Genomic DNA, 16,826 nt, shown 5'->3' on the forward strand with positions numbered 1-16,826 from the left:
CCATGGTGTTAAAGTCAGCAGGACACGGCCTCTTATTTATCATTCAACTAAGCCTCATTTACCACCCGCATTAACTGCTTAATGAACACAGGTTTCTTGTCTGGATCTGAAGTCAAAGAAGGTTTGTTTTTCTGTCACCATCCATTTAGGTTTTGGGCTAATGTATGGATTACCTGAGTTGTACTTGTGAGATCATAGAGAAATCAATTTATTGGGTTTTCATCTGTACCGACTGCCCTGGACAGCCAATATCTGAGCCTCTATTTGGCTCAAAATCCCTTTCCTGGCCCTCTATTTATGTAAGTAAACCCACAGTTTTTTGAAACATGCTGATAGCTATGAAAGGCTGGAAACCCAATATGTAAAAAGATCATCAGGAGTCTGAGAATGAACTTGACTGAAAAGTGGTCTGTCAGCACTATCTGTAGAAGCTCAATATAGCTTGTGAGGGCACAAAATGAGACTTCAATACTTGTGCCAGTTTGAGTGTGCCTGAATAATATATTAATCCTTGGGGAGTCTAAGAGGCAACGTGAATCTTTTAATTAATCAGTGGCCTAACATAATAATCAGATGCCTTTAACCTTGCTCCGAGTCTTGAAATCTCACTTCAAGAATGACTTGCTGACAAAGGGTAAAAGGTTTTGTTTCTAAACATTTCCCTTATTTCTTACTTTTAGTCATGTATTGTCTCTCTAGGTAATGGGTGCAATCACAACCAGTTATGCAATTAGGCTAAATAGATGTGGTGATGTGTGTGTAATTTTGATGACAGCTGTAAAAACCTCTAACAAACTACGTTTAAGAGTGTTACAACACATATACAGTAGAGAGACTTGAAAGTCATGGCCATTATGGAAATCATGTCTTGCAAAATAAAAACTGATGAGTCCATGGTAAAAACAAATGTTCTTAGAAGCTTGTTTTGAAAAAGAAATCAGAACATTGTAAGTTACACAGCTCAAAATAAACTTTCAATCACGGTTTGATTAGCTGGTTCAGCGATAAGTCAAAGTTAGCTGCGTGCATCCTTATAACACAAAGAGTAACTTTCTGCTAGACCAGGACTTTACTTACCACTCTGCAAACTTGGTTTTACTGCTGACAACAGGTCTGAGTCAACTAACAGAATTACAGCCTTCATGTTGGCACAGCCAATGTGATGCAGCAGCAGCTGTGTGGCAGCTCAGCCCCTTCTAGATCAGGCCAGCATTTGTTTCTGGCTCAAATATCCTTTTAATCTTTATATAAAGGGCCAGATTCTGCTCTCAAATGTGTTTGTGGTTCCCATGTTAATGGAACGCTCGGTTATCTCTTGGGATAAAGAAAATCCCACTACTGGCTCCAGCTCTTTTGCTCATTAGAAACCCAGTGTTGAGAGTGCTGGCAGAAGAAATCAGGTTTTCTATCTGCAACAGCCTTATTGCTAAGAAGTGGTCAAATAATTTTCTCTTGAGACCACATAGGAAGACTTTCAGCTATATTTCAATTATATTTTGAAACAAAAAGTATCTGTCTTCTGTCAAGAAGTTGATTTTCTAACCCTTAAGCCCAAGACATGAGCAATACTTCAGCCAAATACTCAATTATTTGAGCAATATATTCTTCTAAATAAATAAATACGAATATATCAGAATGTCTCCTAGGAAAAGGCCAGTCAATTTATTGATCACTACCCAGGGCACAGCCTTGATACCTCCCAGGAGCCTTCAGCATCAGGTTGTGTAGTTGTACCCCTGGTTTGGAATGGTTCTAGGTATGATCAAGTAGTACAGGTTTCGACACTAGCTACTTTTCATCATGAGAAGCAAAAGTTAGAGAAACATGTTAAAACAATTGCCAGAGACCCACTAGAAGAAATGCAGAACACCTCACTCTGGACTCCAACTGGCCTGTTTTTATAGGTACAAATATGAACATCTTGCCAGTGATTTCTTACTCACACACTTTTCTTTGTGCAGGCCGAGGTATGACTTCATAGAATCATGGAAGCACAGAATCATTCAGGTTAGAAAAGACCTTCAACATCGAGTGCAACCATAAACCTAATACTGCCAAGTTCCACTGAACCGTGTCCCTAAGTGCCATGTCTACCTATCTTTTAACTACCTCCAGGAATGGTGACTCCACCACCTCCCTGAGCCTGTTCCAATGTTTGATAATCCTTCCAGTGAAGAAATTGTTCCTAATATCCAATCTAAACCTCCCCTGGTGAAACTTGAGGCCATCTGCTCTTGTTCTAACTCTTGTTAGGAATTCCTGAGAGACTACCCCCACCTCTTTCCATCCTCCTTTCAGGCAGCTGTAGAGAGTGACGAGGTCCCCCCTGAGCCTTCTCTTCTCCACACTAAACCCCCCAGGTCCCTCAGCTGTTCCTCATCACACTTGTGCTCCAGGCCCTGCACCAGCTCTGCTGCCCTTCTCTGGCCCTGCTCCAGCACCTCAATGTCTCTCTTGTAGTGAGGGGCCAGAACTGAACAGAGGATTCGAGGTGCAGCCTCACCAGTGCAGGGGGACAGTCACTGCCCTGGTCCTGCTGCCACACTATTGCTGATACAGGCCAGGATGCTGTTTGCCTTCTTGGCTGACTGGGCACAAGCTGGCTCATGTTCAGCCACTGTCGACCAACAACGCCAGGTCCTTTTCCAACCATCAGCCTTCCAGCCACTCTTCCACAATTTCCCACAATTCAGGAAGAAGTGAGGCAGGCAACCCCTTTATTCCTGCTCATTTACTGGGGCAAGAGAAGAGAAAAGGGGCACTGGGACAGGGTCACAAGCCCATGCAAAATGCTTGAGGTCTCCAGCAGTTTTCTATTTGCTCCCCATGAATTTTTCAGCTGCACTTGTGTTTCCCCTCTTAGTATGTGCCATTTGAGTTTGCAAGTCAACACACATGGTGTCTTGGTAAAATAACCTGTAGTGACTCATGTTGAACACACAGATTCTCCTCTAAGTGGCACTACATCACCCTGAAGAACAGCTTGGCAACTTGGCTGGCTCCAAATGGAGTTAAACCAAACTTGGTTCTGCAGCAATGAGTGATGCTGGACCCCATTCCTAGCTACCCCGATGCAACCAAGAGCAGAAACAGTAACTGCATCTTACTCTACCAGGGATTAGCTTTACCTCAAGCACCTATTAGTCCCTTTCATTAGTAAGAGATAAATTAGAAGGCAGTCAGGAATAAGTCTTTAAGAAATGTTCACAGACTAGGTCTGATAATTACTCTTCCCACATGGATGTTGCTAGGCTTCTACTGTGCAGTGTCCTCTCTCAAGAGTCTCACAAGGTCAGAACTGCAGTGAAATAAGACAACTTCTTCATGACAAGTCTTATCTCTCTTATCTCTATGCCCTCACAATTTGTTGACTGCTCTGACCATCCACTTTTTATTCTAGTTTCTCATTCTTCTCTCTTTCTGAGTCGTAACTTCTCTAGGGGAGATTTGCTGCTACGAGCTGTGTGATGGGACACAGGGTAGCTACCCTAGGTCATGCCTTCAAATGTCATGTCAGCACACACCAATGAATCCTTAGCAAATGGAATGAGGCCCTTTGCGCACCAGGTTCTGGATTTTAAAGCCTTTTTGGCATAACCTAAGATTGGCTTCCTCTGCTGCTAAATGGCATAGCTCTTCCACAGGCACAGAAGGAAGCACTGCCTGCATCTTCTCCACCAGGCAACAGCTGGTGGACATAGCAGTTGTGTGTGGGGAGCCCCAGCCAACAACATGTAGACTGGATGCTGCTGGAGTAAGACAGGAGCTTGCCCAGATGGAAACTGTTGTAGGAGAGTGCCTGCTATGAGTAGCTGTTATCCCAACACTACATTCCCTTCTAAGTATCTATGTCCCAACTAACTTCTCCAAACCATTTCTCTCTCTTTTTTGCACCTCAAAACATATGCTTTGTTTCAAGCTATTGCACAGCCAATGAGGAATTGGCTACCTGGCCTGTCTTATGAAATTTGGGAACTACCTTTTGTTTGGCTGCATCTGGGCACCCCTGTTAAGTCTCCTGTTTGGGAGTCCATCAGGCATGGTATGCGCTCAGCCACCAGCCTAGATTCTCCTCTGGGCTTTTGCCCTGAGCTCACCCTGAAATAAACATACCCAGCAGAGATTGGACTCATGCAAACCTTTGAAAATGTAACCTATTCACTCATTCCTGGTTGCAAAGTCAGCCTGGGGAAAGAGCATCTTATATCTCAACCATGAAATTCTCCTCCCCTCCTAAGTAGAGGACATATTAAAAATAAAGCGGTTCAGAATTGGATCTTGGCAGTTCAAGAGCACCTACTGTTTCCTTGTGACTCTGGCAATTGCTTTCCAAGGAAACCTTTGCAATACAAGAGAATACATACTAATTTACCATTTCTGAGTTGCATAAGATTAGCTGTTTTACTGAAACAAACCAGTGTTTACTGACAGAGCTCAACTGCTATGCGCTATATCAAGACTAGTAAGTATAAGGTATGATACCAGTGATTACCTGAATGTATGTGGGTGCTTAGCACAAGTGCTGAGTGACTGGTGGAAAACTTGATTTGCTAAGCAAATGGCTTGAAAGAAATAAACAACTGGGTGATTTAGTAAGCAATCTATGATTTCAATTACCTTTAATTACATTTCTAGTCATTTATTTAAGGCCTTCTTTTTCTGCTTTTCAACAAGAAAAGATAGTTATATTGGTTAAATTTTGGGGTACTACTAATTGTTACCCAGAACATACAATCTTCCTCTTGGATATATGATCAGATAGAGCCTGTAATTCAAACCACATCAGGTGCAGGGTTGTGACCTCCACTTACAGGATATCACTGACATTCAGGGGCAGTGCCTAAGGGGTGAAAGTCTATCTTACCTTTTTTTGAAGACTTCAATATGCATTAGGAAATCTGTACTGCCAAAATTAAGGGCTCAACAAAATTTTAGGGACTATTTCCTAGCCCTTCATACAGGTATGCAGAATCGCAAGTAAACATTGTGAGCTTGTAAAGAGGATGCTTTTAGCAGATTTGCCTACAATTATGTAGCATTTACTCTTAAAAGATCATCAAGAAACTACCCCCTCCTTCCTGAAATAAACTTCTTGTCACTAAACTACATAATCCTGACTTTCACAGGGTACCCAAAGCCAGGTTTGGTTTTATGTCCCAGAATACATTCCAAATAACAACCTTCCTCCTCTTATAAAGGTTGCCAGTTTTCTTTTATAGCTTTGTATTCAAGATGCGGTCGTAAATTTGAATTCCAAGCCATTTGCTCCAACCATCTTTTTAGCATTAATAGAACAGCAGCAAGGAGAGAAACAAAATAAAAGAAACAAACAGAACAAGCAATGCAAAGTAAAAGGACTCTAATGAAAGCAGTAACTTACTGTAGCTACTTTCACTATCGCTGGCATTAGAAGAAACATGTTCTGCAAGAACAGTACAGCAAATTAAAGAACATAACCAAGCACCACAGAGCTGCAGAAACTTAAAAGAACTGCCACGGTCATGCAAAGGTAGTTGTGCAGAAAGGAAATCAAAACTGTGCAGCGACATCCCCTGAAAACTCTCAGAGAATTTACACAGGTAAAATGAAAGCTTTCTCTCTTGTGTCATGGCAAAGCCATGTCTTTTCTTGATGAGACAGTTAATGACATCTTGGATAACTTAATTTCAAAGTATATTATGGTCCACTTGAACCTCACTGGATGTTTTGAGTAATTTTATGAAACCTGAGTGTCTGCTCATATTATTCTGCAGTATCTGTAACATACACCATTAATGCATTGAAGCTATTCCTGTTCAACTTCTAACCTGTGTCCATCTTTAATCACTATCCCAGAGGGTTAACAAATTAACGTGAAAATGGTTTTGATATCAAACATCGTAACTGTATCTATCTGTTCTACCCTGTCCAAAATGAAAAGGACAAAGCCAATGACAAAACTAAGAAAATAAATGGAAAAAGAATCTTTCTTCAGACATTGTCTAGCCTCAGGAGTTGAGCTGGAGCATGAAAACCTTTGTGAGTTGAGTATGGATGGTTGAATAGGGATATAAGAACTATGATGGTGGGTCAGAGTTGTGGTTTGGCAAGTCTGGTGTCCTGTTTCTATTATCATATTATTTAAGGGAAGATGCAATCTATATCATGTGGAGCTGCTGTTCTGAAACTGTCAGCAGACTGTTTATGGTCAGTCAGACCACGCTGTATGGTCTCCAGGAGGTCTGCAGGACCACATTAAACAGTGGTTTTAACAGTATTACTAGTAGAAATGCTGATTACTTTGCACCTGGAAGATCATTTGACAGCTGAAACTCGTCGGTGGGTCTAGGACACTTAGAAGTCAATGGTATAATGGCTATACAGTAGGGAGCCACCCTGGGTTAATGAGAAAGGCACAGTGGTCAAATGGAGAATGGGTACAAGTAAACCACCTCCTGACAAAGACCAGGACCCAAAATTGGTCCAATATTTGTCATTAAACCAGTGGGCAGATTAGGCTGTGGATGACCCACAACAGTAACCCACAACTGCTTCTAAACATTCACAATGGAAGAAGGAACTCATAAAAGCTGAGAATCCCCTGGGCTGAACCCAGAGTAGACCCTGCATGAATGCCACGGAGGATGACTATGTGAACAGTGCCAAGACCAGCTCTTCTCTGCAAGGTGCTGTGTTTGCCACACCAATGTGATGGCTTAGGTTCATAGAGTGGGATTGATGGGGTTACTGGAGCAGCAGAAATGGAAGGTAATGCTATCTGATAAAAATAGTAATGGAAAACTTTGATCTTAGGCTTAGTAAGAAGCTTTAAAAAAATAAACTTACATTTTGAAGAAAACAGTATACTGACTTTTGGACATTTCACATCAAGTTAACAAGGGTCGTGTCAAACTAATATGCTATATAGATCTTGAAGAACCTTATTAAACAAGAACAAATATCCTTCATCGTAAGACCTGTCATTAAAAAGCGTACCTGAGTTAAATATTAGTGAAATTTGGATGGGCAGGAATGTTTAGAGATGTGTCAGTAATTAAAAGATAGGGGCAATATTAACAGAGAAACTACAGCCTGTATAATACCTCTGTGCTACTTTTCCCTTAGCAGTTTGCAGATTTCAGTCGTCTCCTTTCAAATGACTGGATGTTGCAGAGATTTGTCTTTGTAAGGACACAGATATTCAGAAGGGTTATCAGATCAGAAGTATTTTACTTCTCTTTACAGGGAATGATCTGCATTTGTTGCTAATGAGCTGCCATGACACTTCGAGTAACAGAATGTTTAAAATTCAGGTGGCAGCGACATTTGCTGTCTATCACTGACAAAACTTGTCTTGCAGAACTATTCTCCATACAAGAGATGAAGCTTTCATCTTTAAATTGTCAGCTACTGGATGGCTTAAAGATAAACCATTAAAATGTCCCTTCAACAAATCAAGAAACAGAATAATCTTTAAAACTCTGTGCATGGATGTGCATTCCTGAAAAAAGCACACATAAAACAGTAGGCGATGCAATGTTAGCATTCACACACATCTTGCTCCAATTACTTGGTGCTCAAGAAAAAGAATAAGAACAGAGGAAGAAGCAGCCAAACACATGCAAGTGGCATTTTGTTTAAATTATTTAGCTCTGGATACAGAATAAATGTAGTTAGTTATACAGAAATCAGCTGCAAATATTCCACTCTACACAAGTTTTCTGGTCTAACTTTCAAGGAAGCAAAATTGTTTCTGGGCAATTATCTGACACGTTACACATTCTGCAATGCCAAGTCTTGAGACAGGATTGCTGCATCAGAAAAAGAAATGGATTAAGGTTGTATGACAGAGAATAGGCTGGTAATGGTGAAATGAGTCCAAAATTAGCTTTGGTGAAAGCATGGTCTTCTCTAGCCTGCAAATGACTTCTTCCATTAACGACAAACACTAATCTAAAATCCAGCAAAGTAACAAACACTCCCATGCAAAGAGCTGAAAATGCAGAAGCAAGAGCAGAGACTGATTTTCTATTGATCTCCTCAGGATGTGACCAAGGTAAAATCTTTAGCTTTCTCTTTAGATGGAGAGGGAGGGGTTGTTGCTGGAAAGAACAGTCTAGGCAGCAAAACGAGTTCTAGGTATGCTACTCTACAGAACTGCCATGATGGGAACAATAACATACTGTCAGAAACAAAAGGTGTTATTACAAAAGAAGTGGAAGTGTCTGCTCGATACACTGTATGTTATTTAATATCGTCATGCAGAACAAAATGATTGAAACATTTTCAATGCATTCACAGCTGGGTAACAAATAAAACTCTTTATCTTGTGCATGCTAGGAGTGGAGGGTCCTCAGAGAAGGAACAGAAGCCAAAACAAAACAAAACAAAAAGAGATTTACAGTGACCATTCCTGGGAACTTACTCAGAGTCTTTGTTCCATAACCGTCGTCACCTAATCCGGGGATGTCCTGCACGGAAGTCCCCAGAGAGAGCAATGAGAAAGGAAGAACAGCCGCAGAAGAGGAAGGAAGAAGTCAGTGGAGTTGAAATGGATACTACCATGACTGACCATGTTGATTGAGCAATCTGGATCCCTGCTTTTTCTTTCTGAAACAACTTTAGACGCATATTCTATGGGAATGCAGCCAATGAAAGAGGCAGTGACCATAATACATGGTTTTTGGAGCTCTGAAGGAACAACCAGATAAATAAAGTTCCAGAAATGATCGTCACAGGATAAATTTCAGAGCGAATTATTAAGGAAAAAAGTTAATATTTGGGCTTGGAACTAGCATATGTTTTTAATAATGCTGGTTCTCTCTACAGTTTAAGCAAGCAGTAAATGCCTGGGGAGGTAGACATTCCAAGATCTGATTTACTTTAAGCTGTTAGCACAGTTGCTTCATTTAATTGTTAAACTTTCAGCGAAAGTTTCAACTTGGTGAATGTCAAAGGCAAAAAAGAGATTAGAGAAGACCTTTAAAAAGGTAATAATTTAGTATTGTGAAAGAAAGCATTATTTTGAGACAGTTCTTATCTGGGAATATTTAATCAGAGACAAATCTGGATTTATGACAGATGCCACATTTGATCTTCTAAAAGTTAAGGTCACTGTTTATTCCTCTGAAAATGATGTTTCCAGGGATGGATGGACCAGCTGGATCCAAACTGCAGTCACACATTGGTCACAGTAGTAATACCTCTCCTGCCTGCCTACTACACATATATGCCTAGATGTGTGGGATACTGGTATCATGCGTGTCACCCATTTTTTGTGCTGCTGCATGTGACATCGTCTCCAAGAGGTTACTTACGTTCTGGATCACTTGTTTCCTGCTCACTCTGCTCCTTGCTCTTGTAGAATGGGAATTTTCGTGAAAAGATGAAGTTCTTTTTACGCTTGTCATTGAATGACTGTGAAGGAGAAAAGGCATGGGGCAAAAACAGGGACGTCTAATTGTTGTCACACTCATGCTGACAAAACAACTAGTTTGTAAAAGTGGAGAGAACTATAGTGACTCAAATCAGTCCAAACCAAGTGGCTGCAAAGAATCAGAGGTGCTTGTGGTGAGGTCTGCAGGTTGAAGGCAAAGCCCCTGGAGACTGGATTGATTTGATTATAGAGGTCTCAAAGCACGACCTTCAGCTCATTTGGAAACTATTGTGTATGGCTTGTTCAGATGAAGGACTACAAATGGCTCGGCATGCTTTGAGATCAAGCCACTCATCTTTAATCATTGCAGACTGTGCACAGGATTAATTAACTGGCTGAAAAAGAATAGGCTGTAAAGAGGAAAGTGGATGCTTTTAATTCGCTTGTAGTAGGTACGTGAACTCAGCCCTCTGCCAATTAAACCAAAATATTTTGTTCCTGGTAACTGCTTCTGATTTCATTGTGTTTATTTTGGCCTCTTAATCGACAACTTCCTAAGTTGTCTTTTAATGCTTTTTTTCTTGCATAACTTTTAAAAACAACATTGTTTTATTTCACACATGTATATTTATTTGCTAGGTTCCTCTGGATATGCTTTTAGTTTTATGTGATTTAGAGATGGAATTCTGCTGATTGATAAACAGTATTTCATTGCATGCTGAGCAATATATATTGCTTCAATTCTTCAAATGGGGAATTAATACGGAAGAAATTGCAGGGGTTTAAATGATAAAACCTTTGCTTTATAGTCACTAGGGCTCACAGTACTATGTAAAAGCAGGATATGCCTACTTCGGTCATTTATTTCAGATACTAAATGAGGAGTTAGGGTTTCTACTACAGTCAGTTGAGAGATGATGCTTATTTGAAGTAATCTGGTTTGCTCCTCAATGTCCTACACTGTTTCCTACACTGAACATATGTAATGCCCAGACATGACTTTGCAAGTGATCACCTCCAAGAGAGCAGAGACCTTCTTAATTCATTTAAAGGACCAGTCTCATGTGTTTGTCATTGTTCAAATGAAATAGAATCAGTATTTGGCTCCAATTTTCAACAGCAAATTCAAAACATCATTTCTTTTCTTACATTTTGGAAGCACAGCATGAAATGTGGTTTAGAATATGTTTTTCTGAAAGATGTGAAGTTAGGTACAGAAAGTCTCTGTTAAAACAGTTGTCTACTTGTGTCACGAAAGTTTCATGCCACTTTTACACTTCAAGCATTTAAAAAGTTCAGTAACTGAAAAAAAAAAGGAACAAAAAATTGCACATGTTGAATAAATGATCCATGAAAATCTCTTAGAGCATGTAAACATTGAAAGTGAAATTCATGTGGAGGTCATGCACAAATAATCCAGACAGCATGCGATTTCAAAACAAAGCAAATGTGAAAGAAAGCCAGAGGAAAGAAGAAAAATGCACATGGAGGATTAAAGTAATCTGTGGATGAAAAGAGGACTGACATGCACATTACATCACTTTAATGACCTAAAGGATATAATTAAATTAAAATGTGTTTTCTGTGACCATTTCTTTTAGTTTTCCAAAGAAAGGAATGTAGCATGTCAACATTTCCCATTGTGAAAATGTTTATCATGATTCAGCTGAATTTGACATTCTAATACTATAGTCCATACAGTTTAAAAGGAAAAAAATATGTATACACAGTAGCACCTCAAAAAACAAAGGGATTTTAAAATGATAACAACTTCATTACCACATGCCATTTCACTTTGGTATTAAAGAGACTGTTATCAAATTGATAAATAAATATTCTGTGCTTCACAGAGATTATACAATAAATGATATTTGTAAGTATTCTTTTTCATTTCCCCCCCGCAACAGTCTAGAGCAAAAACTTCAGAAAGTGCATTTTCACCAGAAAAGCATAATCTTATGCATGATTGAACAGTATATACCAAATTAGACTGATATATTGCAGCATGATAAAAACCATTCCTCCTTTTGCAATTTCTAGTACTGGATTGACTTTTTAATAAGATACCATTCCACTTCATTTAGACAATCAAAACCTGGCAGTTCCTAGCAGGGTACTATTACGTCCAACTGTGTCACTGCATTTACACTAGTAAAAAAGCCTTGTTCCTAAAGTAAAGTGGACTCTTAGTTTATCAATAGACATAAGCAAATGTTTATGCATGTGTTAATATTTCTATAAATTAATCAATGTGTATATTCATGTTAATGACCATATGTACTATCATTGTGTAGTCAGAGGGTTTATATTTAAAACAATAAAGAAATTCTAAAATATTATAAAACACTGAAATAGGTCTGATCCTGAAAACTTCTAGAAATAGTTACTCCTTGGTATCCACTAAATGGGCTTACCAAGTATTTATTTGCTTGTACATTAAGTGCATGTTGCATCACAAGAAACCAAAGACAGCAGCCTTGATTTTGGCTTTGTATCCAACATAAATGTGATTAAACTCAGGCTGATGGTCTCCACCTTAAGGATATAAAATCCTGCAGAGACACCCAGCAAAATGATTCTTACAGATACCACAATATATGTCTGTAATGCTTTGAGATAAGAGGGTTGGCAAAGAGAGGAGAGGGAGACTCATACAGAACAAACCCACGTTTTTATTGGGCACACTGTTAATTCCAGATTTTGTTCTGCTGGTGGAGTGAAATAGCCATAGGATACATCATATAAACACAGACTGGTCTGGGTTGGAAGGGAGCTTAAAGATCATCCAGTCCAATCCCCCTGCCACAGGCAGGGACACTTTCCGCTAGACCGGGTTGCTCAAAGCTCCATCCATCCTGGCCAAACAAGAGAGGTATTTCAGCCCAATGCAAAAGCTGCATGCAACTGGAATTGCAAGTGTGATACCAAGCTTAGGCTTGATTCAACAGTCTTTATGCAGGCAGAATTTCTGAAAATCAACAAAAAAGTGTCTGAAAATGGGCTTCTGTATAAGTCACCATTTCTTTGCCATGAATATTGTAAAATCCTGTAATGGCAAATAACTCAGGCATTTAGGTTGCACTGCAAAACCTGTACAATAAATGACCTTTATACCTCATTGCCATCAGTTCACACAGTCTACCCTTAACCTAGGAACTGGCATTAGAAAGGACTTTGAATAGACACGTGCCTGAGACTAAAAAGCAAATGAAATTTTCAAGTACTACTTGACAACTGGGCACTGAGGTCATTCTTCACAATATCTCAACTGTGATGGAAAAAAAGAGTCTTTTCTCAGTAAAAAAGGTGAGAAAAGCTTTCATCAATGCCCTGGCTTGAATCCTCGTTTGTTACTACTTAGGCATAGATTGTGTTTTGAAGACACCAAGAAAAATATTGTGATGTGCACTCTTGTTTGACCAAACATCCCCAGATGTCCCCAGTTATGTAAGTCTGGCTTACACATGGCTTATACTTCCCTGGTTGTGACAGACATGAAGACAACGTGTGTTTCTTCTTCTTAAGAACTCCCTTTGGTATTTTTCGTGCCAACATCATTTGTGTAATCTAAATGCTTCTCCCTAGGTGCAGCAGCCATATGGATGTTAGTAATCAGCTAATAGGATAGCGTTTTTATGGAGGAATTTTTCATGTAACATTGAATAAACAATCCAATTTCAAAATTTGCTTTATAGTGGTAAACATCACAAAGAGTAGTTTATTAGTAATTTGATAGTTGTACCATAGTGCAAACCATGTTTACTTTGAGCTTCTTCCCAATGGTAGTTGATCCATACTGCTTAGTGCAGATGTGCTCTTGACAGCAGTTGCCCTCTTTACGCTTTGCAGAAGAGCTTAGTATGTTGAGGAAAGATTTCTTTTGATGCTCTAAAAGCTCTAAAAGCAACTATGACTTCTAAAAGCCATTAAACTTCTAAATACGTTGGGAATGCTTTTGCTGTTTCATTCAACCAATGCTAATCCTCAGTCATGAGCTGGGAATTAGTGTTTGGGGGTCACCTGGGAAAAAGCTGTTCCAGAGCACTGGCTGTGAAATTTTTTTATACAGGCTGTAGGTGAATTTAGTTTACCACCTATTTTTAGGAAGCTTTGAGCTAAGCTTTAGCCTAGTTTTTGTTATATATTTGTCTATGTGAGTCTTATTCTGAGACTGGTCTAGCAGCATATATGAGAAGTTCATTCATTTTACACCTCACCTGCCCCAGGCTTTTTTATTCTTCTCCTTTAATACCTGGTTTTGACCTAAATTAAATGAAAAGCCTTCACTTCTACAGATTTCTACAAAAATCTACAAAATTTATCATCTACATTATTTCCCTGCAATCCTTTTCTCTATATTTAATTCACGCTTTCTGTATTAGGGACATTCTTTTACTCAGTTTGAACACTGACTTTAATAGAGGTTTGGGCACTCAAACACTGTTGAATCTCTACATGCTAAACCTCTCCCATCACACTGAAAAGTCTCACTGACACCAGAAAGAAAAGTTCTGGACTGTAACACACTGTTGTTTCTCCTTTCAAACTTTTCTATCACCTCTCTGCTTTTATAGGGGGCTTTTTCACGTAGCAATTCCAACTGCATGATGAAGTTTCTGAAGAAACAACAAACTTCTGAAGGGCATCCTGCGTTAGTATATTTGCTTTATGTGAGAAGCTGTTTTGCGGTTAGCATGGCAGCATGGTCCGGGGAACATGGGTCAAACTGCACTTGGGATTTTCCGTCTCATTTTCCCATCTGCAATACCAGTGCCCTCCTTACGGGCACTTTGGGGGGAACTAAGTCAACACTGTAACCTGGCAGGCACTATCAGTCCTCACTATGACTGAGGCCGTGGTAATTTCTTTTATTAAGGAAGATAATGGAGCAAACTGAGGTTAAGTGACTTGAGCAAGTTAAGAAGAAAGCCAATGCTGCTGAGCCGTTTTTGTTTCCTTGGTGTAACCACAAACTTGGCCAGAACAGAAAGCTCTTAATGATGTCCATGCAGACATGCAGAAAATAAGGTAAGAAGCTGTTAGTGGCAACTGTAAGCCTGGTTATAATATACGGTGACCACACAGTATATTCTTTAAGACATATATCCCTCATTCTCAGCCTGTCTACATAGTTACATACCAGAAAGCAACACTTGTCAACTTCTCTATGTCTTCTATGAGATGCAGGGGAAAGAATGTCCCTGTTCTGTTAAGTTCAACCTTAAATTTTCCTAGATTCTGCAGGTATTTAGGAAGGAAAAAGAAAAGGCCTGGGCTACAGTCATCCATTATTGAATTTCTGCACCATGACCTGTTCTGATAAGTGAGAACAATCTGAGTGAGAAGCCCAGATGAAGATAACTCTGCTTGCTTAGTTTTCCCATGAAGCTGCAGGGAGATTCGGATCTTGGAAACATCCAAAATGAAAAAGCACAATCCTGATTAAAAACTCCATGCTGTTGCTGTCCAGCCTCTGCAGACAAGGGTAGTGGGGTTTAGTATTCACAAATATGAAGTTTTACTAATCTGTTTTTAAGACTGACTTAATGTCACTCGTCAGCCAGCAACTCCATTTTAATTCCTAACTAAACAACAGTTAAAAGCAACACAAAATACCTGGGGAACAGAAAGACTAATAGACTTGAAAGAAAGCATGTAAAAGTGGTATTTCCAATTCTGCAAAGATGGATTTAACTGGGTACAATGTATGAAGGGAGTACTCATCTGTGCTAATTTACACTGCATCATTGTTGGCAGGACTGAAACACCCCTGTAAAAACCTTGTGTTCGTGACAGCCAAGGTCATTTACAAGTATCTGAAGGTTGTACACAAAGAGGATGGGAAGGATTTGTTCAAGCAGCAACACTGAAATTAGTAGTGTGAAAATAAGAAAGGGCAAAGCTCCTTGACAGTGAAATCAACTTGGATGTAGAATAATCTGCCCCAAGGGAAGGGGAAAAGCCTAGATCATTTTCACATTTAAAACAAACCTGCTAGTCTTAAGTACTGTGGGGAGTAACACTGCAGTGCTGGGAGAGAATGGAGCGGTGAAGGGAAAAGAGCTAAACAATAAACCTCTCCCAGGTCTAATGTTTGTGTTTCTGTGATGAGATGCTCACAGATCCAGATAGGAACCAGCGTGGGCTCACACGTGAACCTGTCTCAGCATCTTTAGTGCAACAGTGATGAAAGAGCCCCAGAGATCAGTGGTAACACTGGTGCTCACTTGGCAAAGTTTTGGGACTGCTGGATCACCAGACCAGACCCACAGACTTGCTTACAGTGTACACTGTAGGACCTGTATCTGCTTGATCTTCATGCCTCAGTTTTGGTCAGGTATTTTACCATATCTTTTTCTGAACTCTGATTCCCAGTTGACTGCTGGTGCTTCTTTAGATTTACAAATGAAATTGAGGGCTTGGGTCTCCTCTCTGCAGTCTTTTGAATTACTCTCACTAATAAATAAAGCTGCAGAAGGTGTTGATAACCCATGCTGTTATAAAATCCCGTGCTCCTTTATAACTTTGGTTTTTGTGGAATCATTTATTTGTGCAATCAAGTGCTGTGCACTTGACTTGCGCAACTGTAAACTGCTGCATGGAATGGACAAAGAATAAACTGTATAAAGATCTTACCCTTATTTTGTGAAGGAGCATTGGAGGAAGATTTGCAATACCTACATGTTTTCAGTCTATTCAGTGAAAGATAATTGAAACAGGCTTCTCTTGAACTGCCCTAAGTTAAAAGGAAGAGTGTTTGTGCTCACTGCTGACTGTGTAGCAGGCTGAATTACAGCACGGGTCTGGCTCAGGAGGCTGTGAATCATACCAGGGTCATGGTTTTCAGTTAAAACATTGATTTGTTTAGGCCTTACAGCTAAAATGTTGAAAAATAAAGGCACGGGGGAACAGAAACAAAGAAACAGAAACAGAAACAAAGTCAATCTCTAAGAGACTGGTGTGAGGTTTGTGTAGGAGGTGAAATTCCTACATCTCCCCGTAACGCATCTCATGCTACCAGTCTCACAGGCAGGATATCAGATTAAATGGTCTTTGGCATTGACCCAGGTTGATAGTTCATTTGTCCCTATCACGTCTCAAACGGGGCCTGTGAGTCACTAAGTTTATCATACCTGAACTGCTTGAATTTGAATAAGCCAGAAATAAAGATGTGAGACTGCGTCATCTTGATGAGTGTTAGCGCTTAACCCCACTGTTCTGGAGCTTTGCGTGAACTCTTACTAGAAGAAAACTTTGTTCTGTTCCTAGCTCTTTGACGAATTCTATTGCCAACACTACATCTTTTTCTCCCCATCTACTTTTTTAGAAGAAAAGCCAAGTAACTACGGCATCATCTATACAAACATGCAAATTTCCTACCACTTAATTCAGGGCATTAGACAATGAGTTATAAAAATAGCACACATATGAAGTTAAACTCAGCACAAATTTCTGCTGGAACTGCTTAGGA

General features: G+C 39.7%; 1 protein-coding gene across 1 annotated transcript in view; it reads right to left on the bottom strand.

The window, feature by feature from the left end:
• Positions 1–16,826, bottom strand: part of LOC104402488 (disks large homolog 2) — a gene marked incomplete at both ends in the record, with an annotated part of 363,023 nt that overhangs the window by 5,486 nt on the left and 340,711 nt on the right. Inside the window, one exon of the mRNA XM_010010378.1 lies at positions 9,297–9,396. Coding sequence (XP_010008680.1) covers positions 9,297–9,396 — 100 coding nt within the window. The remainder of the gene's footprint in view (positions 1–9,296; positions 9,397–16,826) is intronic.

This window comes from Nestor notabilis, unplaced genomic scaffold (genome assembly GCF_000696875.1).
Source record: "Nestor notabilis isolate BGI_N333 unplaced genomic scaffold, ASM69687v1 scaffold1630, whole genome shotgun sequence".
Classification (NCBI taxonomy): Eukaryota; Metazoa; Chordata; class Aves; order Psittaciformes; family Psittacidae; genus Nestor; species Nestor notabilis.